The following is a 26,554-nucleotide window of genomic DNA, read 5'->3' as shown; positions in this document are numbered from 1 at the left end:
CTATCAAGCTAACTGGAGAGAGGGCTCAGCCTGGGCACTTTCCGCATTTAATCTTCTTCCGTATCACTGAAGACAGTCTAACATCACATCTCAGCTTGACATCCTTCAGCTCTGGACACAGGGTGATGCCTTCTCCTAACTAGCTAGCTATGGTTGGGCTAGATTTAAGCAGGGAACCAACGTTGGTCTGAAGCAAAAGAACGAAGTTAGGATCCAGTGGGCACCTTGAAGACCAACAAAGTCCAGTGCTGGGTATTAGCTTTTGTGTGGCTAGACAGGGAAGCTTCTACCCAGAGTCCAACTTTGCTGGTCTTAAAAGTGCCACCGGACTCAAACTCCGGTTTATTCTGGCTAATAACTTTTCCTGCCTCGTGCCTATAAAACACACGGCACTCCACCAAGCCATTATAAAGACGAATGCTCTAAACCAGGGGTAGTCAAACTGCGGCCCTCGAGATGTCCATGGACTACAATTCCCAGGAGCCCCTGCCAGCATTCGCTGGCAGGGGCTCCTGGGAATTGTAGTCCATGGACATCTGGAGGGCCGCAGTTTGACTACCCCTGCTCTAAACTATGTCATAAAATGCTGAATATATCAGTAAATATTTAATTGTGGTATAACAGAACTTCTGTCCTCCCTGTCAGTTCTTTGAGTGGGCAGAAGTCTCATTAGGGAGGTTCCCAAAACAGGAGAACATAATCAAACATTTAGCCTGGAATGATGTCATGGGTCAGCCAGGATTCAGCCATGTGGAGAACTCCTCAGCGGAGGAAAGGGCCAGCACACCTAGGCCAGAGGCAGCAGAAGCGGACAAGCGTGCCAAGTGAGCGTGCCAAGGCTGAGAGCCCAGACTCCACCAGTGATCCAGCAGATGAATGCCAGCTGCGTGTCTCCAGACCTCCACCTGAACCTTCCTTCCTTCCTCATTGTAATTATTAAGTACTCTACCTCATGAGACTCATGGTAGCTTACAAAGAAAACATCAAATTAGTACAAAAACATAAAGTTAAACAAATATATTACATTATGATAATGTTAAATCAGATATGAAACAATTGCCCACTTTCCTATTATGGGGAAGAAAGAGGGGGCTCATAAAGATGGTCCGATGAGTTGGTTGGTGGGTTCTGACAGGGGGAAGGCCAGTAGATCAGGCAGTTTTAGGCCACAGGCCTAACAGAATAGCTCTGTCTTATATGCCCTGTTCAACTGTCTAAAATCTGGCAGAGCTCTGATCTCAGTTGGCAGAGCATTTCACCAGGCCAGGTCTAGGGCACATAGAATCATAGAATCATAGAATCATAGAGTTGGAAGGGGCCATACAGGCCATCTAGTCCAACCCCCTGCTCAACGCAGGATTAGCCCTAAGCATCCTAAAGCATCCAAGAAAAGTGTGTATCCAACCTTTGCTTGAAGACTTCCAGTGAGGGGGCACTCACCACCTCCTTAGACAGCCTATTCCACTGCTGAACGACTCTGACTGAGAAAAACTTTTTCCTGATATCTAGCCTATATCGTTGTACTTGAAGTTTAAACCCATTACTGCGTGTCCTTTCCTCTGCAGCCAGCAGAAACAGCATCCTGCCCTCCTCCAAGTGACAACCTTTCAAATACTTAAAGAGGGCTATCATGTCCCCTCTCAACCTCCTTTTCTCCAGGCTGAACATTCCTAAGTCCCTCAACCTATCTTCATAGGGCTTGGTCCCTTGGCCCCAGATCATCTTCGTCGCTCTCCTCTGTACCCTTTCAATTTTATCGATGTCCTTCTTGAAGTGAGGCCTCCAGAACTGCACACAGTACTCCAGGTGTGGTCTGACCAGTGCCGTATACAATGGGACTATGACATCTTGTGATTTTGATGTGATGCCTCTGTTGATACAGCCCAAAATGGCATTTGCCTTTTTTACCGCTGCATCACACTGCCTGCTCATGTTTAGTTTACAATCCACAAGTACCCCAAGGTCTCGTTCACACACAGTGCTACCTAGAAGCGTATCCCCCATCCAGTAGGCATGCTTTTCATTTTTCTGACCCAGATGCAGAACTTTACACTTATCTTTATTAAATTGCATCTTGTTCTCATTTGCCCATTTTTCCATTGTGTTCAGATCTTGTTGAACTCTGTCTCTATCTTCCGGAGTATTTGCCAGTCCTCCCAATTTGGTGTCATCTGCAAACTTGATGAGTAGTCCCTCCACCCCCTCATCTAGATCATTAATAAATATGTTAAAAAGTACCGGGCCGAGCACCGAACCCTGAGGTACCCCGCTACTCACCTCTCTCCAGTCTGATGAAACACCATTGACAACAACTCTTTGAGTGCGGTTCTCTAACCAATTCCCTATCCACCTAACGATCTGAAAATCCAGATTGCACTCCTTCAATTTATCCATCAGAACATCATGGGGAACCTTGTCAAAAGCTTTACTAAAATCCAAGTAAATGACATCAACCAAATTTCCCCGATCCAGCAAACCTGTTACTTGGTCAAAAAAGGAAACTAGGTTGGTCTGGCAGGACCTGTTGGAGACAAATCCATGCTGACTTCCTTGGATCACCAAATTGTCCTCCAGATGTTTGCAGATCGCTCCCTTTAATATCTGCTCCATTATCTTCCCCACAACAGAGGTCAGACTCACTGGTCTGTAGTTTCCCGGGTCATCCTTCCTCCCTTTTTTGAAGATCGGAATAACGTTTGCTCTTTTCCAGTCCTCCGGGACATCTCCAGTCCTTAAAGAGGTTCCGAAGATGATGGACAAGGGCTGTGCAAGTTCTCTGGAAAGTTCTTTGAGTACTCTCGGGTGCATTTCATCTGGACCAGGGGATTTGAACTCATCCAGTGTAGCTAAATGCCTCTCGACCACCTCTCTATCCATGTTAACCTGCCACCCAGACACTATCGTTTGGCTACAGCCATCTCTAGATGTGCCTAAACACTTAGACCTGTGGGAAAAAACAGATGTAAAATAGGCACTAAGCCTTTCTGCTTTCTCTGCATCTTTCGTTAGAGTTTGTCCATCCGCACCCAACAGCGGGCCTATTGCCTCCTTTACTTTACGTTTGCTCCTCACGTAACTGAAAAATCTTTTCTTGTTACAATGGGCTTCCCTGGCCAATCTTAGCTCACTCTCAGCTTTGGCCTTTCTGATGATTGATCTACAGTGCCTAGTAACCTGTAGGTACTCTTCTTTAGAGCTCTGTCCTTCCCTCCATTTCCTGAACATTTTCCTTTTCTTTCTTAGTTCCTCTTGAAGTTCTCTGTTCATCCAAATAGGCTTCTTAGAGCTCCTGCAGTGTTTTCGTATTTCTGGAATAGTCATTGATTGAGCATGCAATAGCTCTTGTTTGAGTAGCGCCCACCCTTCACATGCTCCCTTCCCTTCCAGCATTCTCGTCCATGGTATGACACTCATCATGTCTCTGAGTTTATTAAAGTTTGCCCTACGAAAATCCAACATCCGCGTCTGGCTACAAGCTTCCTTGGCTCCCCATCTCAAAAGGAATTCTATGAGGACATGGTCACTTCCCCCTAGGGTCCCCACCTCCTTCACCTCATCCACCAACTCTTGCCTGTTGGTCAGTATTAAGTCCAGTATGGCTGAACCTCTTGTGGGTTCATCTACCATTTGATAAATGAAATTGTCAGCCAGGCAGGTCAGAAACTTGCATGACTGAGGACGCTTCGCAGAGTTTGTTTCCCAGCACACATCTGGGAAATTGAAGTCACCCATGATGACAAGGTCCTGCCGTTTGGATATTTTCTCAAGCTGCTCACAAAGTGCAGCATCCACATCCTCTCGTTGGTCAGGCGGTCGGTAGCAGACACCAACCACCACACTGTTTGTTTTCCCCTCGCTTATTTTCACCCAGATGCTTTCCACTGTAGATATGCTCTCCTTCACTAGAATTTCCTGACAGGTAAGCCCTTTCCTCACATACAGTGCCACTCCTCCACCTCTTCGATCTATTCTGATTTTTCTGAACAGTTCATATCCATCCACCATTACATTCCAGTCATGAGAATCATTCCACCAAGTTTCTGTGATGCCTACTAGATCATACCTTTCCATCAGCATGAGAAGTTCCAGCTCTTCCTTTTTATTGCCCATGCTTCGGGCGTTAGTATAAAGACATCTGAATCCTTTTACTTTTGGTTCCCTATGAGCTGGCCTTGCCGGTTGGGCTGCCTCCGATAGTTTTCCTTCCATACACTCCCTATGTTGATGGTCTCCTTCCCCTAGTGGCTTTAGTTTAAAGCTCTCCTGATGAATCTCCCCAGGTTCCTGCCAAACACATTCTTCCCCAGTTTTGATAAGTGCAGTCCATCAGGTGCTAGTAGGCCTTCCTCAAGAAAGCCTATCCCATGGTCCCAGAAACCAAATCTCTCCTGCCGGCACCATCTACGCAGCCAGTGATTCACCTCCATTATCTTCCTCTCCCGACGCATTCCTCTTCCCTTGACAGGCAAGATTGAAGAGAATACCATTTGTGCCCCCATTTGCTTGAGCTTCCTCCCCAGATCTTGATAGTCTTTTTTAATAGGAGCGATGGTATTCAGGGACATGTCATTCGTTCCCACATGGACCATCACAAATGGGTAGCGATCCGTAGATTTGAGGAGTTTGGGCAGCCTTTCTGAAACATATCTCATGGCTAGACATCAGCTCCCTTTTGAAAGAGATGATGTATCACTGCAGGATTAAGTCTGAGCAGCTGGTATCCTAACCATTGGTGGCTCTAATATTTGTGAAAAACCCCTTTAGGCAGAGCGCTGTCCGGGACACATCCGGGTGTCTGGCTTGTGCTTCTGCCTGCACGGGCCAATCCGAGCACGCCCAACAAAGCGGGATTGGGCCGGCCCCTGGAGCGCCCACCTCCAAAAGCTGGCTGCAAGGCGCCCAGCCAGCCCCACGGCCAGACACCGCCTGGCCGCTGAGGAGGGTGCTCCTGCGATGCCCTGCCTCAGCTGCAGATCGACCTGGCTGCCAGCAGCTGCAGTAGCCTGACTGGCTGCGGCACCGTCGGCCCAGATGCTGGCGGACAACTGGCTGCAGTGCTGTTTCCCCAGCCGGCAGCACGAGGACCAGATCGACCACCATGCGGCAGGCTGGCTGGTGGTGGGGCCGTCGGCCCTGCCGCAGCCGGAACAGAAGGTAGGGCGGTGGCAGCCCCCTCTGGGGGAAGCCTGCTAGCGCCCATTACTGCAACGGGCTTTCAGACTAGTTTAAATACACAACTTCCCAAGGGATGTTGTAGGGTATGGATGCAAAGTAAGCTAGATGGTGACAAGCTGACACCTCCTTGCTTAAAGCCTTGATTTCTGGGACCGGGCTACCATGCTCCCTGTCAGCCCATCAGCCAACCATGAGGTTGAAGGGGAAAGCTCTCCCTCTTCATGTATGCCCCTTCAAAAGGAATGCTTTCACCCAGAGACACCCCCACAGCACTCCCGGAAGAGCAGCAGCCATGACTACCCTTCAGCACAACAAAGAGAGAGGGAGGGAGGGAGAGAGAGAGAGAGAGAGAGAGAGAGAGAGAGAGAGATGGGTTGGTGGCATATTCTCCATGCAGAGCCAATTGTCTCTGTTTTTAAGAGTCCCCCAGCACATCAAGCGAATTATAGATATGGTACTAGTACTAATGCCTATTCCGGGGGGAAATACAGTGGGCTCTAAAAAACTGAGGCAATGCCCCTTCTCCAAGGAGGCTAGCGGGCTGCCCCCGGGCTGGCCAAGGCTTCATTGGGTGGGAGCCTCCACCTCTAGGCCTCTGGAGCCCCTACTTGGCTCCTTGACGTGGATGCACTGCTGAGGTCGGAGCCTGTCCAGCAGAGGCCTGGCTGCCTGTCAAGGAAAATGCCCCCTCCCCCAACACAATAATATTCAGGCGTTTAACAATTCCATCCTAAGCAAGTCGACTCTGTATCTGCAACGAGGGTCAAGTAGAGAACACAGAACACATCTTATTTGAGTGCAAGATGTATAATCATGTTCGCCCAGGTGCATTAGCACCAATGCTTATAGAATGCCCTCACGACCTGAGAAAGCATCGCCTGCAAATATTGCTATCAGATACAGATAATTTGTTAACTAGCAAAGCTAGCTTTAAGAATTAGGAAAGATTGGGTCACTCATGTATAGCCATGATAGGTCCACAGAACTTCTTATGTTTTTTGGTTAGTAGATATATCACACGTCTCTTAATCTTGTCTTTTGTTTTATATTTTAACAGCTTTATTAGTTTTATTGCTTTTATGGCTCATTTTATCCGTGTAAAATAGTCAACAGCAGTTAATGCTTCTAAATGTTGGCTTTTATGGTGGAGAAGTTTTAAGTGTTATTGTTGATGCATTTTTAACCTTTTAATGTATTACTTTCCCTTTTACAAACTGCTATTGTATAGTGTTATAGTTAGTTGTGTCCGACCCATCGCGACCCCATGGACAATGATCCTCCAGGCCTTCCTGTCCTCTACCATTCCCCGGAGTCCATTTAAGTTTGCACCGACTGCTTCAGTATAGTATAGTAGTGCTTCTAAAATTTTGGTCTAAATCAGCGGTCCGCAAGCTTTCGGCCGCTGCGGACCGCTGCGGCGGAGTGGGGGGAGAGGGCGGCCTGGGGGCCCACGCACGCGGGGCAGCCCCAGTGCAAATGCGCCTGCGCGGACTGCAGCGCACGCGCGTTTGTGCCCGGCAGGGGCGCAAACGCGCGTGTGTGGCAGTCCGCGCAAGCGCGTTTGTGCCGCCGCCATGCTGGCGGCCGCGGCTCCCCCTCCTGGCCCCTATGGGCCGCCAGCAAATAGGCCGCTAAAGATTGCGGCTCGGCAAGCTTCTCTTCCCTCCCCTCCCGAAACAAGAAGCTTGCCGGGCCACGAGCTAATCGGCTGCTTTGGCGGCCGATTAGCTCGCGGCCTGGCGAGCTTCTCACTTCGGGGGGGAGGGAAGAAGGAGCCGCAGCCCGGCGCCAAGGCCTTCACGGCCCGGCACCGGGCCGCGGCCCACGGGTTGGGGACCACTGGTCTAAATGACCGTAAATAAATTATTTGATTTGATTTCCATCCTAAGCAAGTCGACTCAGAATTCGACATCCCAAAAACTGGTCATAGGATTTTCATGACATTTGATTACACTTCTGAAATCTTCCATCAATGCTTTCCTATCTGCTTTAGACTTTCCCATAAAACATCATCTCCTTATTGTCACATCACACTCTCAATAATCCATTAAGGATCTCCTTAGCTCTTTCCATCTGCTTGACTCACAAATTCCTTCTGTCTCCAAATTGTGAATTCTCACAAATTCCTTCTGTCTCCAGTTTCAAAATGTCGAATATGTGCTAATAGAGATAAAATAGCACCACAGAAGGAATACAATGCACTTATAAGCAGAACGGTTTGAGGTCACAAATGCACCAAATGAAGGAGAAGATAAATGAAAAGGGACTGCACATGGCAGCACAACTATGGAAGAGAAGGAAGATGTATGAGAGACCAAACAGGCACCAGTCGACTTGGACCAACAGACAAAAACTGTTTTCTTTATTTGAGAAATAAAGCCAAATATTATGTAGCAAAAGTCAATCAAAGGATATTCTATATCAGTGTATCACGAAGGACTGGTCATTCTGGTCCGGGTCATGGAATTGGATGACACACGTATGTTCCTTCTGCAACCTTCTGTAACTTAGAAGGAAGGAGCTGAAGGAGCAAGTCTGAGTCCAGCAGGGGCACCTTTAAGACCAGCAAAGTTTTATTCAAGGGAGATGCTGAAGATAGTGATGGGACATGCCTGTTACATTGAGGCCTTTTCGGTGGGACTGGCCACACAGGCAGCCATTATTAACTACCAGAGAATGCTCTGGCACATGGCAACCCAAACAGGGTCTGCTGACTCTGGTATGGGAAATCCCCGGAGCAGGTAGGGTTTGAGATGGGGAAAGTCCTCAGTGGAATATCATACCAAGGGAGCTATTTCCTCCAGGTGTGTTGCCTGGAGATCAGTTGGTATCCCAGGAGACCTCCAGCCCCCACCAGGATGTTGGCAATCTGACTCTGTAGCCTGTCCCAATGCAGCCCTCCGGCAAAGCTGAAAAGGCCTGTTTTACAGTCTCCCTTCACAAAGGATGAGTGCAGGAAAGGGTGGAATATTTATCGAGAGCCGGGAGATTTACATAAGACACACAAGGCTGCCTCGAAAGGAATGAGGGAAGAATGCTTGAATTAACCTCACAGACCTCTAACAATTAGGAAACGGGACTGTTTCAGTTCAGGGCGCCTTCTTGTGTTTCAGCCACCGCAGGAGCCTGGCTTCTAGATTTTCCAGTATGGCGCGGGAAGCTGATTGGTACACCGGGTTAATCACCCTGACATTCCTGCACACCTTCAGCACAATGCAAAAGTATTGTTCATGCTCTTTAACTGTTTCATTAGGGAAATGTGCTGAGCAAATATACAAGTGGCATTCCAGTGACTCCGCTCTGCGTGGGTCAAAAAGAGCCCTCCCTGCTTGTGCTGCCTTAGCCTGCCTGATAGCTCCTGCGGAGGAAGGGCCCTGTCCATCACACACACACACACAACACACAAAAACAGGGCTTGGGCAGGCCTCAGGCTGACAGATAACACAGATACGGACCATTCCTATCTTCCATTCCAGACGGTGCCTCAGACTGTAAAAGAGCTATGCAGTCTTACGCACATAGGAATGGCAGTGCACTATTGGAATATCTGTGGCATGTGAAACTGAAAGAATTAGTATGAAGCTAAAGGAGGACAGGGATGAATGTAAAAGCAAAGCAAAAATCTGACTGGAAAAATAAAGCTGCATTAGAAGAACCACATGTAGAGCTATACTCTGGAGCAGAACTAGTGGCTCCAGGCAGGAACCAAGGGCCATTCCGCACTCGTCCAAAATAGCACAATGGTTACAAATTGAAATCGCTACAGTTTTGCCATTATGCAAATTTTAGTCTGTAGGTAGTTCAGTGTGACTCATAATCTCTTCCTAAAAAGTCCCTATCACCTTCAAATGGGAGCTAGCATGGAGTAGTGGCTAGAGTGTTGGGCTAGGGTCTGGGAGACCCAGGCCTGGATGCACAGTCTGCCATGACAGCTTGCTGGGGAACCTTGGGACAGTGATACACATGCAACCTAACCCACCTCACAGGGTTATTGTGTGGATAAACTGAGGGAGAAGAGAACCATTTAAATCACTTAGAGTCACCACTGTGGAGAAAGGAGAAATATAAATAAGTAATCAAAGAAATGAATAAAAGCAACTTAAACTGATTCTGATATAAGCTTTTAACATATAGACAAATAAGCAGAGAATAGATTTATGTTTGGGACAAGCCAGTACAGGGACAATCCAGATAAAGGAGAGATCCTGGTATGTAGCAGTAATGCACAGAAGGAGACATATGTGCGTCATGCGCAGGGATCAGACTCATCCTGACCACTTACACATTGGAGGTTTCATGATGGGCTGCAGGGTGGAGTTTTAGTCATGGCAGGTTGCCCCACCTCTTCCTGCACCCACATGGGGGGGGCATTTGGCCTGGTGCACCTCATCCGCTCCCGATTTATGTTCTTGCATGAAAGCTGGGGCAGTGAAGTTCCCAGTGCATAAACGGTCCCTGTTTGTCTTACATAAGTAACATGCAAACAGTTCACAGCCTGGTTGGAAAGGGTAAAATCTACCCCATCTAGTCAAGTCCAATACATTTGAGAGGAAAATTATGTATTTTAAATGCATTACTACAATGTGCTGAAGCATATCTCTATATCCCTATATATTCTATATTCTTTTCCTGTACTCAAAGAACTTTCCAGAGAACTTGCACAGCCCTTGTCCATCATCTTCGGAACCTCTTTAAGGACTGGAGATGTCCCGGAGGACTGGAAGAGAGCAAATGTTATTCCGATCTTCAAAAAAGGGAGGAAGGATGACCCGGGAAACTACAGACCTGTGAGTCTGACCTCTGTTGTGGGGAAAATAATGGAGCAGATATTAAAAGGAGCGATCTGCAAACATCTGGAGGACAATTTGGTGATCCAAGGAAGTCAGCATGGATTTGTCTCCAACAGGTCCTGCCAGACCAACCTGGTTTCCTTTTTTGACCAAGTAACAGGTTTGCTGGATTGGGGAAATTCGGTTGATGTCATTTACTTGGATTTTAGTAAAGCTTTTGACAAGGTTCCCCATGATGTTCTGATGGATAAATTGAAGGACTGCAATCTGGATTTTCAGATAGTCAGGTGGATAGGGAATTGGTTAGAGAACCGCACTCAGAGAGTTGTTGTCAATGGTGTTTCATCAGACTGGAGAGAGGTGAGTAGCGGGGTACCTCAGGGCTCGGTGCTTGGCCCGGTACTTTTTAACATATTTATTAATGATCTAGACGAGGGGGTGGAGGGACTACTCATCAAGTTTGCAGATGACACCAAATTGGGAGGACTAGCAAATACTCCGGAAGATAGAGACAGAGTTCTGTTTTACAGGCCCTGCGGAAAGCTGACAAATGGGCAAATGAGAACAAGATGCAATTTAATAAAGATAAGTGTAAAGTTCTGCATCTGGGTCAGAAAAATGAAAAGCATGCCTACTGGATGGGGGATACGCTTCTAGGTAACTCTGTGTGTGAACAAGACCTTGGGGTACTTGTGGATTGTAAACTAAACATGAGCAGGCAGTGTGATGCAGCGGTAAAAAAGGCAAATGCCATTTTGGGCTGTATCAACAGAGGCATCACATCAAAATCACAAGATGTCATAGTCCCATTGTATACGGCACTGGTCAGACCACACTTGGAGTACTGTGTGCAGTTCTGGAGGCCTCACTTCAAGAAGGACGTAGATAAAATTGAACGGGTACAGAGGAGAGCGACGAGGATGATCTGGGGCCAAGGGACCAAGCCCTATGAAGATAGGTTGAGGGACTTGGGAATGTTCAGCCTGGAGAAAAGGAGGTTGAGAGGGGACATGATAGCCCTCCTTAAGTATTTGAAAGGTTGTCACTTGGAGGAGGGCAAGATGCTGTTTGTGTTGGCTGCAGAGGAGAGGACACGCAGTAATGGGTTTAAACTTCAAGTACAACGATATAGGCTAGATATCAGGAAAAAAATGTTCACAGTCAGAGTAGTTCAGCAGTGGAATAGGCTACCTAAGGAGGTGGTGAGCTCCCCCTCACTGGCAGTCTTCAAGCAAAGGTTGGATACACACTTTTCTTGGATGCTTAGGGCTAATCCTGCGTTGAGCAGGGGGTTGGACTAGATGGCCTGTATGGCCCCTTCCAACTCTATGATTCTATGATTCTATGATTCTATGATTCTATCACCATTCACAACAAATCATGACAGTACCTCAGGTTTGCCTTTAAATGTCAACACTACCAATGCAAGGCATTGCCTTTTGGACTTTCACTGACACCAAAAATCTTTATAAATGTCATGGTAACTCTAATTGCAGCCCTCCGGCAATGGGGAGTGCATGCTCCTTATTCTTATTTGGATGATATTCTGGTCAGAGGGAAGAACCTAACAAGTACACAGGACAATTCCTGAATCAACCATGATTCAGCTGATCCAGCAACATAGATTTCTCATAAACTTTACGAAGAGTCAATTGAACCTATCCAAGTAATTGGTTCACCTAGGAGCAACGATAAACACTATAAATACCAAGCAGTATTTAGTGTACTGCAGTATAATAAAACGTTGCCAGTCTTTAAATTATTTTTCTCTTTTATACACTTTTCTCTTTCCTCATTTTGTTCACTTTCTTTCATGATCTGCCTTCATTTTCTCTCTTCCTCATAAAGAAGTGTCCTGGTGAGTCAGGCCAGACTCAAAGCCTGACAAAGAAAAATCAGCATGGCTTCTCCAAATAGAGTTCCTGTCTCACCAAACTTTTGGAGTCCTTTGAGAAAGTGAATAAACATGTAGAAATAATGGTGTCCCAGCAGACATTGTATACTTGGACTTTCCATACGAAAGTGATTAAACTGTGCACTAGCCATAGACATAGATGACATTAAAAGAAATTAAATTCATGGAGAATAGTTCTACCAGTGGCTACCAGCAATGGAAACTAAAGTGAACCTCCATATTCAAAGGCAGCAAATCTCTGAATCCCACTGCCAGAAGGCAATGTCAGGGGAAGGTCTTGGCCTCTTTGCCCTGTTGTTGGCTCTCCAGAGGAGCTGGCTGGTCACTGTGTGAGACAGGAGGCTGGACTAGATCAACCACTGGTTTGGTCCAGCAGGATTGTTCTGATGTTCTTAAGTTAGAGAGCCTACAACTGTCACACACAGATCAAGAGGCCTAATCAGGAAATGTGAAACCCTAAAAAAAGAAGAAGCAAGCAATGTTGAGACAATGGGAAACTGAATATTTGACTGCTTTAGTGACCAAAGGTATGTAGGCCTCAAAACAAAGGTGTCAGATAAAGATGATTCCCTGATGTGTATCATATAGACAGTGTAATCATAGTCCTAACCTTGAAACTAATTAAGTTTTATCGTCATCATCTGCAGTCAAGTGGCAAATAGATACATCAGGCCTCATATGGCTCAAAAACATTCCCATTTTAGAAGACAATTTGTATTCACAACAGAATAATCCAACATTTATGATCTGAGATCAGCAGTAAAAAAAAATACCAGTAATACACAATGGATGCATAAAAAATGAAAACACTACACCATGTTCTTGTTAAACACGCCAGGGTTGGGGTGCCAGGTCTCCCTGGCCACTGGCAGGGGATAGGGGTGATTGGAACAGTGGGCCCATGATCAGCCAATTTGGAGGACAGTGTCCCAGAGACTCCGTTTGATTAGTGCTCAAGCTCCTTAGGCACCCAAGAGGCAGTAAAGCTGTACAGGAGAAGCCAAGTCATTGCAGTTTCTCCTCAGTTGCTCTCACCTACCTTGAGTGATAAGTGATAAGTGATACATTTATTTGTATATAGCCATAGGCCTTTACAAAATATAAAATACAAATTTACAAGCAGCATACATGAGTACAAAGTGCAAGAGTATTAAGAGCTTGCCTTAGCAATGTTGGCCCTTATTTTCCTTGCAACCAAAGCAAAAAGAGTGGTTTTATATGTTATTTTATCAACCTGGTCAGATAAAAGATAGATTGTCTTTTCAGCAACAGAGGGCAGGTTAGAGCCCCTTAAAATCTCATTGAGGAATTTGGCCCTGGGTTGAGTGTAAAGTAAGCAGTCAAATATATAATGGGGCAAATCCTCCAGAGCTTGTGCACCACAGATACAAAAACACTGGCTTTTTGGCGTACGGTTAAAACGGCCAGCTAAAACCTCCGTGGGCATCATTTCAAATCGGAGTGATGTGAAAGCTACTTTGAGTTTGTGGTTAGTAATCTTAATTAGGTAAGAGGATCTACGGTGGTCATATTTAAACTGCTTGAACCATGTAGCTGAGCTAATTTTCAAAATTTGCATTCTGCCTAGCTGGGCATCACTTTTGAAAATCCAGTCTCTAAGGTGAGAGTTATTAGCTGATGGATTTAGGAGTTCATCAGGGATGGAGTAGCGTGCACGAAGGCTATTAATAAGGCTATGCCGTGCTGGGTCCTCTGATAACATTATATTAAAGGACTGATGACTAAATTTGTTGGCTAACCTAAGGTTTTTCCAGAATTTTAGAATTGTACTCGGGCACTAAGAGAAGGTAATTCTGCCCTCATCAAAACAGCCGGAATTCCCCTAGGCAGGGCTAGAATTCACCTTAAGAATGTATTTTGAACAGATTCTAGCCTAAGTATGATGTTTTCCTTCCATCCCCAGACATCTACTCCATACAATAGATGGGGGATAACCTTACACTTGTTTAATATGAGGGCTGGATCAATGAGTCAGCCCCCTTTTGTATAGTAAAACTTCAGAATAGTGCCCACTAAGCATGTTGCATAGAGCCTCTTGTGGCACAGGGTGGTAAGGCAGCAGACATGCAGTCTGAAAGCTCTGCCCTTGAGGCTGGGAGTTCAATCCCAGCAGCCGACTCAAGGTTGACTCAGCCTTCCATCCTTCCGAGGTCGGTAAAATGAGTACCCAGCTTGCTGCTGGGGGGTAAACGGTAATGACTGGGGAAGGCACTGGCAAACCACCCCGTATTGAGTCTGCCATGAAAATGCTAGAGGGCGTCACCCCAAGGGTCAGACATGACCTGGTGCTTGCACAGGGGATACCTTTACCTTTAAGCATGTTGCAGAGACTCTAATGGTGTTCAGATGAAGTTTCCAATTCAGGCTCTCACTAAATGTGATGCCCAGATATTTAAATGAATTGCACTGGCTAACAGAATTTCCAGATATGCTCCAAAATAATTTTTTGGCCCTATTTTAGAAGACCATTACTTTTGTCTTACCGTAGTTTATTTTAAGACCTTCTTCATTACAATAAGCACCAAGTGGTTGTAATTGTCTTTGCATCCCAATCTTTATGAGGGAAATTAGGGCCATGTCGTCCGCATACAGTAAAATAGATATTTTTTGACCTCCTAGTGTAGGAGAAACAAATTGTGGACCAGAGAGTCTTTCTACAATGTTGTTTATGTATAAATTAAACAACAGGGGAGCTAACACGCATCCCTGCTTGACACCCTTGCATGCTGGAATTTTGTTGGTTAGGAAGCCAGAAATCCCCACTCTAATTTGAGCATAAGTGTCCAAGTGCAACTCCCGCAGCAGAAACAGGAGTCCTGCCTCGAGTGAAAGTTGTTTGAAAGGATTGATGAAGTTAATTGGGATGGCCAAACTGTGGCTCTCTAGATGTCCAGGGACTACAATTCCCATGAGCCCCTGCCAGCACATGCAGAGGCTCATGGCAATTATATCTCCACAGACATCTGGAGAGCCACAGTATGGCCACCCCTGCGTAAGTGGAACCAACCCGGCTTCTAGCCTAAGCAAGGCATTATGTATAAAACACGGTACCCGGAGGAATTTGTACTGGATTGGTTCCAGTTTACAGGAGCCATTGTACAAACATGTCTGTGAACCATACATAAGGGACCTCCATACACAAACCATACATAAGGGCCTGTGTTTGATAAACCATACCTGAGGGACCGCCTACCGCGCTATGCCCCCCGCAGGGCCTTACGCTCCGCAGGTGAGAACCTGTTGGTCGTCCCCGGCCCGAAGGAAGCGTGCCTAGCCTCAACCAGGGCCAGGGCTTTTTCAGTCCTGGCCCCTACCTGGTGGAATGAGCTCCCGGGTGATCTGCGGGCCCTGCGGGATTTGTCAGCTTTCCGCAGGGCCTGTAAAACAGAGCTCTTCCACCAGGTCTATGGTTGAGGCTGGGGTCAGCTAATCAGGGACATCACTTCCCCCCCTAGGAGTTGGAGTGTATGCTACTCCCCTATCCTTTCCTCTTCACCTCTTTGATAATTGAGGGAGGGATGGGATTTTTAGCCGTCATGTTAGTAGATTGATGTTTTAATGGGAATTTTAATGGGATTAGTTGTCGTGACCCACCTCGAGCCTGTCGGGAGAGGCGGGAAATAAATATAAATATAATAATAATAATAATAATAATAATATAATATAATAATAATAATAATAATAAGTTGGGGAACCACCTTGCCCTGAGAGCCCCCCTTTGTAAAGAAGAATTTTAAAGTTGCTGTAGCCAGTTGTTGTGTACATTCAGTTACGTGGGGAAGCTGAGCTGACCACGAGCCAGATGACTGGAACCCTGCCCTCAGTACTTCAATACTTAAACTTGTTCAGTCTCACAGCTATCAATATGCCACCTGTGTTTGATAAATCTTTTAGAGAAAATAAGGATTTTGGCCTTTGAAAAATGATGGTTATATGCTGATCTTTGCAGTAAGCCGTAAAAGACCAAAGTGTGGAGATTGGACTGTTTGCTATATTGGAAGTTGAGATTGGATAAGATCTACACCACAGAGTGTTGAAAAAGGCAATGACTGGTATACATAGAAGAAGAGAAGGAGACCCTGGCAGGGGGCAGGAAGAAGCCAACGAGAGAGGGCAGGGAGGGCAGGACCACATCTGCCTGTGGATTGTCACTCTCAGGGGATTCCCCTCCCCTTCTCCTCGGAAGTGCCACCCTCCATCTGACCCCCTCTCGCAGCTAGAAAAATGGAGTTATGAATGTCCCTCTGCAAGGATGTTAATCTCTAAATAAACCTTTATGTACTCTTTCATCATGCTTTGCACCATTGCTGTGTTAATTACTCTACCAACGTGGAGTTTATATAAAAGTTAAATAATAAGGGAGCAAGAATACAATTTGGCTTCACACATCTCCTGACCGGAACTGTGTGGGACAGGTGACCTTGTGGGTTACACTGCCCTAACAAATAGTTTTTCTCACATGGCGTATGTTTAAGGCAATGTAGCCTGTGGTGGAAGCTTCTAGTTTTAGCCCTGATGTGTCACATGAGATGCTATCAAACAACAACCACAAATCCACAAAGGTTGCATAAAGTGCCCCCTGTGGCCTGGTGGTCTATTTCCCCACCAAATGGTGCAGAATAAAGTACTGGCCTGTGGTAGAGCAGCCACATCTAAAACCTGCTTGTTCCTCAGCTGTCAAGCCAGACTCAGAGCCTCCAGCCCAGGTGCCTGGTGTCAAGTTTGCACACCACACTAAGCAGGTTGACTGGGTGGTAATATTTCACCCCCTTTTTTATATACTGGGGTGATGACAGTATATAAACAGTTGGGTCAACAGATGTGCCAAGAGCAGCAAGGATCAGTAACAGAACTGTCATGAGAAGCGCAGTCTGGACATGACCTGGGGATTTGCTCTGCCTGTGTTGGTGGACAACATCAGCAGGCCTCCTCACCCTTCCTGCCAGGCCAAGCTTCTAGGGTAGAGATATTTCTTTTCCCAGTTTTCAAGCTGCAGAGAAAGCAACAATATCTCTAGACAAGGCACATTCCGACAGGCAATGCAGGAGTCAGCCCAAAACTACTTGTCAACATTTTGGCAGCATCAGACATCCCAATTATTTTCCTCCATCCAACTCTCCATTAACCAATTTCCATACTGACTTCTATGGCTGCCTTTTGCCTCTCTCTCCGAGCTGCCTTCTCTGTCTGCGGCCCACGGACAGAAGGGTGTTCAGACCGGCCTCACTGGCCGGGTGACATCAGTCATAATACTCCTCCAGGAAGCACCATCCTCATTTGCCACTTCCCTCACCAATATAGTTGACTTTTATTGGCTACACAACATTGTGAAGGAGCTAGAAACAACTGAGGGGGGGAGTGTGAGGGAAGCAGGGCAAGTGGACAGCAGCCTGCAGGCAGGGAGAGGGAATCCCCTGCTTAAAAGAACCTCTCCTCCTTAGGACCCAGAGAGTTGTGCAGCAAGGAACAGGGCCAAAACCCATCAGACTTACCAGTTTTTCAATCCAATTTCCTATATCTCTAAACCTGTCTGAGGACCGCCGAGCCAGACTACTGCTGTATGGGACTCCTCTGATCTTGAAGTTGCCATTGTAATAGAATAATCTCTCATCTGTAAAAGAAGCCAATGACAATAATAACACTGAGATCCCTGTTCTGAGGACACTCCACATCCCCTTGGATATTGCGAATCCCAGGACCAGATTCCTCGCACGGCCAAGACTCTGGTACAAGGGTGGCTGTTATAGATTCACACTAGAACAGAGGTGGTGGTGCCCAGTCCTGCCTGGTCACCAGCAGGGAGATGGAGGGAAGCTTTGCCACTTCCAGGTGCCTGGCATCTGCCCCCAAAAGCACTTCCCTGGCATAACCTTAGTCCGCTTGGGTTTCAACCAACACAGGAGGCAGAGGAAGCAACTGGCTTCCCTCCCTTGCCCAGAGGAGACAGAGGGTGGGAAGAGGCTGAAGATGGAGCAACTTATCAGTAGTAGAGACTTTCAGCAAGCAGCAGGAACAGGAAGAAGAGGACAGATAAGCCCCATGATTGACCCTCATTGGAAGAGTGCTCTCTCCTTATTGGTGGCACACCCCCAGAGAAGGCCAATCAGGTAGGGAGTCAGTTGTCTGTGTGCAATTTGAACTGATTGGTCCTTATTGGCAAAGTGCAATTTTAACTGATTGGCCCTCATTGGGAAAGTGCAATTTGAATTGATTGGCCCTCACTGGGAAAGTGCAATTTGAACTGATTGGCCCTCATTGGCAGATTGCAATTTGGACTGATTGGCCCTCATAGGGAGAGTGCTCTATCTCTATTGGCAGCACACCCCCAGGGCAGACAAAACAGATAGGGAGTGAGTTGGCTGCACCCTTCAACTTTATAATGTTTAGTGATAGTGATAATTCTATATGCCAATAAAGGCTTACTGACTGACTGACTGATAAAGTTTGTGACAGTTCTTGGTTTACGAATCACCATGCCACAAACCATGAACAAAACTTCATTTTCTCAATTAGTGCTCATCCCAGCTATTATTGTAACAACATTCTTGTGAGCAAAATTAAGAACAGATATAGACCGATAAGATCTAACCTGAACTGATTCCTCCCCCATAACATTTATTATAACACCCATTGTGAAATTAAACGTTCTATATAACAAGCTGTGGAAATGTGAGGAATTACGAGGTGGAAAAAGAAATGTCAGAATTGCATCCTCTGCCCCCTGGCCTCCCCCTGCAGTACAAGGACTTTGGCAAGCGAGCCCCCCTTCCTGGTTTCTCTGATTTTTAACTGTTATCCTTAGTTATCCTTTGCCGTCTCGTCATGTTCAGTCATCATCAGGCTGTTTTTTGGTGTGTGGTTAATATACAAATTAATATTTTGTGCGTGCCTAGAGTTGCCCAGGTTGTCTATCGGTCCTCTGCTCTTGTTGTTTCCCCATGAGCCTGATTGGAGTGATGTTCTGCATCCCCTAATCTTAAAACACTAATTCACAAAACTGGTGGGAGGCAAGATGAACAACAACTGAAGGTGAAATCAGTACAGAGCCTCAGAGCTGCAGCAGGGGTAGGGGGCAAGAGGATCAGGTGGATCTATGGGTGTGTGCAAAGGGTCAGGGGAGCACAAGGACGGATCCGGGTTTGAGAGGGCAGCTCTTCGAATGGAATACAGAAACTATAATTACCTTCTTGAAACAGGTAAGCCAGAATGCCCAAGGCAACAGTGGCTGCAAAGGCAACAGCCAGGATGATGAGAGCGATCTTCCATGCCCCAAAGTCTCCCGGCCTCATGGCTGACAGCTGCGCTCTGAAGAAAGGAAAGACAGCAAAATGGTTTTCTGGATTACATTGCATAAGAACTCTCCTAAATGCTTCTGCCCTTGGCACACCTCACAGATAAAATTATTCCTGGCTGAAGAGAAGACACGTGTAGCCATATTATTTATGTAACTGTGAAATTGTTTTGACTTCGCTGGTCTATGACCGTAATAAAGAATACTGATACTGAAGACACGTGTAGTGGAAGGAGCCCCGGACTAATATGTCTTCCTAGGCAGTTTTGGCAGACACTCTGTTGAATGCGGCTCAGGAGGCCCAGGCACCAAGATGTGAAGCGCCATGAATGGCCTTCTGCCAGAGCCCGGATACCCCACCTCTGACAGTTCTGTGTTAGGAAATTCCTGGAGATTTGGGGGTGGAGCCTGGGGAGGTGGGCAGGGACCTCAGCCAGAGCAGAGTCCACCCTTCAAAGCAGCCATTTTGTCCAGGAGATCTGATCTTTGCAGACTGAGAAACGATAGTGGGAGATCTCCACACCTCACCTGGAAGTTGGCAAACCCTAACAACAAGGTTATGAGGATCCAATGCCAGATCCACCACAATCCAAGCAAGGGGGAGATGGTTGGGAGCCCAGCAGAAACCAATATGCCCAACTGAACTCTGTGTGATCACAGCAGAACCCAGTGCCACTCGGGTATTCCCTCCCTTCTGGAGCATCTTTAGCCTTCCTCCCGTTTGCATGATCCTTTGTCATGGTTAGTAAATTTAGAAAGTCATCTTTATCTCCCCTCCCAAAAAAAAGAAGTCCTCTGAAAATGCAGAAACCCCTCCCTTTTCTGTAGGTGGCCAGGTTTTGTGGGTCTGCAGAAGGGGAGACCCATTTACTGTGTTGGTGCTGTGATGAAGAACAGGAGGAGTCCTGGGCGGACTCTGCACTTACTTTGTTTATTCTGTTGTGGATCCTGCTGAATTCAGATCAATTTGAACTTGGGTCTTCCTCTATTCCCCCCCCCCCCATTGAAACAGAAAAGTGTTCTGCACATGATTAGGGAAGCTCAGGAGGGAGGGGGAGCCAAGCACAGCAGGAGCCTCTTTCTTTTCCTGAAGCGGGGGGGGGGGGAGAGAGAGATGATTGGGGACAGCAGAAGAGGGGGAATAAATCCAAGAGGATAATCTTTGCTGAGAGAAGTTAGGGCTTCCCCTTTAAGGGAATCCTTGCAACTTGGGAACGAGGAATGCCCTGGCCATTCAGGGCTTTTCTACAGCTTTGGAGGCTTGAGGCATCAAGTTAGTTCAGGAAAAGCAGAGAGCTGCACCTTTACTCATACCAATTTTTCAAATATCGAGGGTTATATCCACTCCAGGATGTCATGGGGGAAAGGTAGGGTCATTCCAGATCAGTCATGCTTTTTGCAGATGATAAATTTAACTTGCCCAAAATCAAAATGGAAACTGCATTCAGTGGAGATGGCAGGGACTGGATTGACCTGGGATTGGAATAAAAGCTCCGTGCAGATTCAGCCCTGAAAAGACTTGAGCTCGCAGCTGCTGCAACGATCGGCGTTCAAGTTCGATCCTCTCAAACAGGCTTGTGAAGATTCCTGCTGATGCCGCAGAGTCTGGGCTGGGGGCTCAGGAAAAAACACAATGGCGCTTGGCAACCAGTGGCAGAGGCATCCACATAGCCAGTGGATGTGGCAGTGGGGCGCACATAGAGTGAGAAGGAGCACTGTGGGCATTGTTCACTTGCAAAGATTGCCTCATTGAGACTGATTATTATCAAGCTACAAAATTATGATTTGGTGCTGGAATGTGCAAGACGTGTAATGTGGATGATTCAACAGCATATGAACACTATCCTACAGGAGCTTTGGGGCACATTTAGAGTAGGAGCATCCTGGTCTTTGTCAAATACTCTCCTCTTGTGCCCTGATTGGCTCAGCTGGAGACTTCCTGCTCCGTTCAGCACATTTCCTCCTGGTTTGCCTCCAGAAGAGTCAGTTAGATGGGATTCTCCTCTCTTCTTTACAAACTTGTTTCTCTTCTCAGTGAAACTCTTCTTTAAGTGAAACCGTTCTTGAGCTTTGCTCCTCCTTTGCATATTTATACTTCACCAACATTTGGCAGAGGTGCCGGGTACATTTCTGTTTGCGGTGGATGTACTCAAAAGTAGTCAAAGCCCCACCAATGCCAGCTGAGGAGCCCTTCTGCCAGTGAACTACACGTGTCTTGCTGACAACTTCATTTCCCAGAAGGTGGAGTGGTCAACTGGAATTTTAGACTTGATTCTAACCAATAGGGAGGAATTTACAATCTTGGGGGAGAGAAAAAATGCATCCTGGGAGACATACAGGCCGGACTTCAGGAAAGCAAATTTTAACAAACTTAAAGTCATGCTTGGTAGAATCTAATGGTCAAAAAACCTTGAGGAGATGGGCGTTGAATGTGTGACTGGATCAGCCCAGAATCATAGAATCATAGAATCATAGAGTTGGAAGGGGCCATACAGGCCATCTAGTCCAACCCCCTGCTCAACGCAGGATCAGCCCAAAGCATCCTAAAGCATTAACCAGAAGGCAGAGAACACAAGCAAAGGTGGTTTCATTGGAGTGAACCATAAGCTGCATCAACAGATAGACCCACCAAATCCACACCCAGCTCCTCACAGCATGCCAGAAGGCACGTGTTGTTGTTGCTTTTTAACTTGGCATTTCAAGGATTATGCAACAGACGGTGGTGCCCAAAGATATGTGCACTCGCTCTGTTGAAGTAGGGATTTCCTGCCTTTGTCCTAGATGTGAGGCCCCCGGGGGAAGCTTTCAAGCACAAGGCCCCAAACAGCCACTTGAAACTTTCTGGCCATCAGAAGCCTGGTGAAGAAAGCCTTTGGCCGTGAGGATCCTTCACCCAAGCCAGGAAGAGGAGCAAGGCCTTTCTGGCTAGAACTAAAGACCAAAGCGACAAGCAGACTGCTATGCTCCCCTTGCAACCCCTCCCTTCAGCTCAGATCTTGGCATGCTCATTAACGTGCAGGCTCTCCAGTTCCTCAGCCTACAGCATGCGCAGACCCCTAGACAGTGGTTATGATCTGAACTAAGTAACTGTGGAGGGGGAAATACCTCCCTCTCAAAGGAAGAATGGAGTTCACATGGCACCAGAATCTGATCAAATCTCAGCTGTTTATTGGCACTTCTGAACTAAATATAATTTTTTTAAATTCATGTATTTTCCTAAAAGCCAAATGTACAGGCATTCCTAAGAGCCTCTTGTGGCCCAAAGTGGTAAGGCAGCCATCATGCTGTCTGAAGCTGTCTGCACATGTGGCTGGGAGTTCAATCCCAGCAGCCGGCTCAAGGTTGACTCAGCCTTCCATCCTTCCGAGGTCGGTAAAATGAGTACCCAGCTTGCTGCTGGGGGTTAAAACGGTAATGACTGGGGAAGGCACTGGAAAACCACTCTGTATTGAGTCTGCTATGAAAACGCTGGAGGGCATCACTCCAAGGGTCAGACATGACTCGGTGCTTGCACAGGGGATACCTTTACCTTTACCTTTACAGGCATTCCTACCTGCAAATGAGCTGTGGGAAACTACCACCCCATTTAAACACAGGCTAAAAACAGGTCAGAAGAAACATCACTTGGCAGAAGCACAGAACAGTTCAGAAATCATAAAACAGATCAAGCATTACAGGGCAGGATCATACTAACAGGTCAAGGAAGAGCTCCATGGCAAGATCATAGAAATAGGCAAAGGGGATCTTGACATCTTGTCCAACTTCAGAAGCTAAACTGGGTTGGCCTGGCCAGGAGTTGGATGAGGACCACCCAGGAAGTCCAAGGTTGCTACGCAGAGACAAGCCACCCATGACTGTCTCCGGCCTTGGTGGTTTCACCCTGTGGGGCCACCAAAAGTCAGTTGTGACATGAAAGCAAAAAAGAATAATAAAGGATATTGCAGGAGCAAATATAACTCAAATGTAGCATCTGATCTCCAGACCACAAAGATCCGATCTCCTGGAGAAAAAGGAAGCTTTAGAGGAGGGTACTGCTGACCATTTAAGAGCCTCTTGTGGCGCAGAGTGGTAAGGCAGCCGTCTGAAAGCTTTGCCCATAAGGCTGGGAGTTCAATCCTAGCAGCCGGCTCAAGGTTGACTCAGCCTTCCATCCTTCCGAGGTCGGTAAAATGAGTACCCAGCTTGCTGGGGGGGTAAACGGTCATGACTGGGGAAGGCACTGGCAAACCACCCCGTATTGAGTCTGCCATGAAAACGCTAGAGGGCGTCACCCCAAGGGTCAGACATGACTCGGTGCTTGCACAGGGGATACCTTTACCTTTACCTTTTACTGCTGACCATTTAGGTCCCTCCCCAGGCTGTCCTCCCAAATGTCCAGGAATTTCTCAGCCCAAAATTGGCAACCCTAGTTCTTGTCCAGGGCATCAAAGAGGTCCTCCTGGCATGGTCACCTCCACACTGACAGTGGCAAAATCAGGGCCCCACAGCTGTTGCCATCTCTGAGGGCTCCCAGAATCTGAGGGTTCACCCGTGTTCTGCTACTGTGGGGATTTCTGCTTCCGTGGCCTGGCAGACAGTTCCTCCTTTCAAGAGGGAGCTGGCCAGTCCTGACCTTCCCATCCGACTCCTGGACAAAGTCAGTGTTGAGACACAGAACCAGAAGGCTCAAGCTCCAGATGACAGCCCAGAGACATGGTAATGAGCCCTGCCAGATCACTTCCTTTCCATAAATAATGCAAATGGTAAATAGGCACATTTAATTGTTCTGTTTTTGCTTGGTGGTTAAGGGGAGAGATACGGTGATAGAGTTCATAATTTAGAGACACTCCCTTGGATGGCACACTAGTGAACATTAGTATGGAAACTGTAATTTGTGGCCGTCTCCTGAGATCACCTGGGCTGCGGGAGGTTAGGGAGACACTTGGAAACTGTTGTAGGGAGTGCTGCTGATCCAGGCATTGATTAAGGTTGTGTTCTGGGCCTCCTTCTTTTCATTTGTTTATGTCGACTCAAGAGCATTATAGCTACACAAAGAAACAAAAGGCGAGTCACTTACTGAGATCTAAAGAAAAGTCTTGCCTAAATTAAATTTTTAATGAGAGGAGGAAGCCTAAATTTGGCTCACGTTGTCTGGTGTAATAAAAGTTGTTCCATGTTGTCAGTGTTTTTCCTCTTAAGAAGGGCATTTGAAAGATCCACAAAATTCTCAGCTCTCACAAAACTACCGTCTCCAGGCGTATGGCAATAAAGCCAGCTGGACAACTGGACATTGTGTGAAAGGTCCTGAACAAAGAGCCTTTTTAGACCCGCAGTGCAGAGAGAGAGAGAGAGAGAGAGAGAGAGAGAGAGAGAGAGAGAGAATGCCATTAGCGTTCAGCTGCCTTTGGCCCAATGGCCCGATTTCCAGTTCCCTGCCTTTTGCTGTGTGAAGGGGTCCTAGCGGGATGGCTCCTGGAGCACCCAGGGAAGACGGGGTTCCTGCCCAGGGCTCCTCTTGCTTTCTCTCCCTCCTTTTGCTAAAGAATTGCCTGGAAATGAACGGAAAACCGGTATGATGATATAACATAAAATAGAACAACACCACCAGTTCACGCTTTCAGATGGTTTGAGATGTTTCAAAATGATGCTGCCCAGAGAGCCTTATAGAACAGTGGTCCCCAACCTTTTTATCACCGGGGACTGGTCAACGCTTGACAATTTTACTGAGGCCTGAGGGGGGGGGGTAGTTTTTTGCCGAGGGACGTCACCACTGCCTGAGCCCCTGCTCTGCTTGCTTTCCTGCCGGTGCCCCTGACTTCCCACAGCCCACCGGGGGGCGCTGCCAGCAGCAGCTGCACAGGGTCACGCCAAGGGGGAGCCCCAGCCATGGCGGCCGCTGGAGAGCACCAAAGGTGAGCGGGTGGCAGAGTGGCAGGGCAGCCCCCGAGGCAGCAGCCGGGGAGGAGGATGAGAAGGAGCCGCGACCCGGTACCAACTGATCCACGGACCGGGACCGGTTCCCGGACCGGGGATTGGGGACCACTGTTATAGAAGACTGCCCAAGGGGGTCCCTGTAGTGAGCTTCACTATTCACGATTGGGGAGTTAAATGTCATGCTGCCACAAACCAGCAGGCAGTTTCCCAGTCTCCGTCCTCTCCGTGGTATAGGCCAATTCAAAGGACCAGGTTCGAGTCCCCCTCCCTGGTGGATCTCTCTACCACCCCCACCCCCACCCACCTCAGCATAGCCTTTGCTTCCGTTCGGTATCCAGCCATGCCAATGGCCTTGCTAGCTGAACGTCACCCCCAAGTACCGCTGGCTTCATATGCTCCGGAGCCAAGAATGACCAGCCTCTGGTGACCTTAAAAAGAGCACATGGCTTTCTGCCATCTGCAGTCGTTCTCCATGAGTTGTAATGTTTAGCAGGCGACCTGCAGCCACCAAAGAAAGGTGTGGGGTCAGCTGAATTCTGTCAGCTCCTCTTCCTGCTGCACCACCCCTGATGTCTTTTTGTTCACCGACCCACTCAGTGCAAGAGCTGCTGCTTTAGCAGCTCCCCCCGCCGGCTGGGCCCGGGCTACGGTTCGTGTGGCTGTGAGGGCAGGCAGGACAGTCCCTGTTCCTGCCCAGCCTGCAGAACAGAACCCCCCTCCTCCCACAGAAGCTGCCTTTGGCCCTCTGCAGTTTAATTCCATTGCTCCTTGCGTACTTCTGTTTTCTTTGGGGCAAGTTCTCCCCAGCCTGAAGGCGTGAGGGAGGAGGGGCCTGCAAAACTGGCTGAGGATCCTCCTGCAGCTATTCAGCGTAGAAAAGCTGGCAACCCTCATTCCCAGAATTCTTGCATGTGGCACAGGGGTGTGAACCTGTCTGAATGTCTATGGCAGGGGTAGTCAAACGGCGGCCCTCCAGATGTCCATGGACTACAATTCCCAGGAGCCCCCTGCCAGCATTCGCTGGCAGGGGGCTCCTGGGAATTGTAGTCCATGGACATCTGGAGGGCCGCCGTTTGACTACCCCTGGTCTATGGGCTGCCAGCCTGCAGACCTGAACTGCCCGTTGCTGGAGGAGGGACAGGGCAAGAGCCCTCTGGCTCAATCCAGCATAGGTCTGGATGGGGGGAAACGTTGGCCAGACTGGGATGCAGAGCCCCACATCAAGCCCACTGGGCTGCCAGATCAGCCCTTCTGTCCTCCCTGAAGCTTATGAGTGCTGAGAATTGGGTCGCTTGCTGCTGAGCACTGGAGGGTTTTAAGGTTGACCGGTTGGTTTTCGACGGTTTTAAATTGTTTTATGGCGGGTTTTATATCTGTTGTTAGCCGCCACAAGCCTTCGTAGGAGTGGCGGGATAAAAATATAATAAACAGACAAACAAACACAGAAAC

The 26,554-nt window shown here is 47.5% G+C and overlaps 1 protein-coding gene across 1 annotated transcript in view; it reads right to left on the bottom strand.

Annotated features, from left to right (window-relative positions):
- LOC143820175 (transmembrane protease serine 11C-like) overlaps positions 1–26,554 on the bottom strand; it is a 50,584-nt gene that overhangs the window by 21,790 nt on the left and 2,240 nt on the right. The window contains exons 2-3 of the mRNA XM_077302642.1: positions 19,085–19,206; positions 17,394–17,512 (exon numbers count right to left, since the gene is read on the bottom strand). Of these exons, the coding sequence (XP_077158757.1) occupies positions 17,394–17,512; positions 19,085–19,206 (241 nt within the window). The remainder of the gene's footprint in view (positions 1–17,393; positions 17,513–19,084; positions 19,207–26,554) is intronic.

The sequence above is a fragment of the Paroedura picta genome, chromosome 11 (genome assembly GCF_049243985.1).
Source record: "Paroedura picta isolate Pp20150507F chromosome 11, Ppicta_v3.0, whole genome shotgun sequence".
Classification (NCBI taxonomy): Eukaryota; Metazoa; Chordata; class Lepidosauria; order Squamata; family Gekkonidae; genus Paroedura; species Paroedura picta.
Note: the sequence above shows the minus strand (reverse complement) of the source record. Positions and strands in the feature narration are given on the sequence as shown.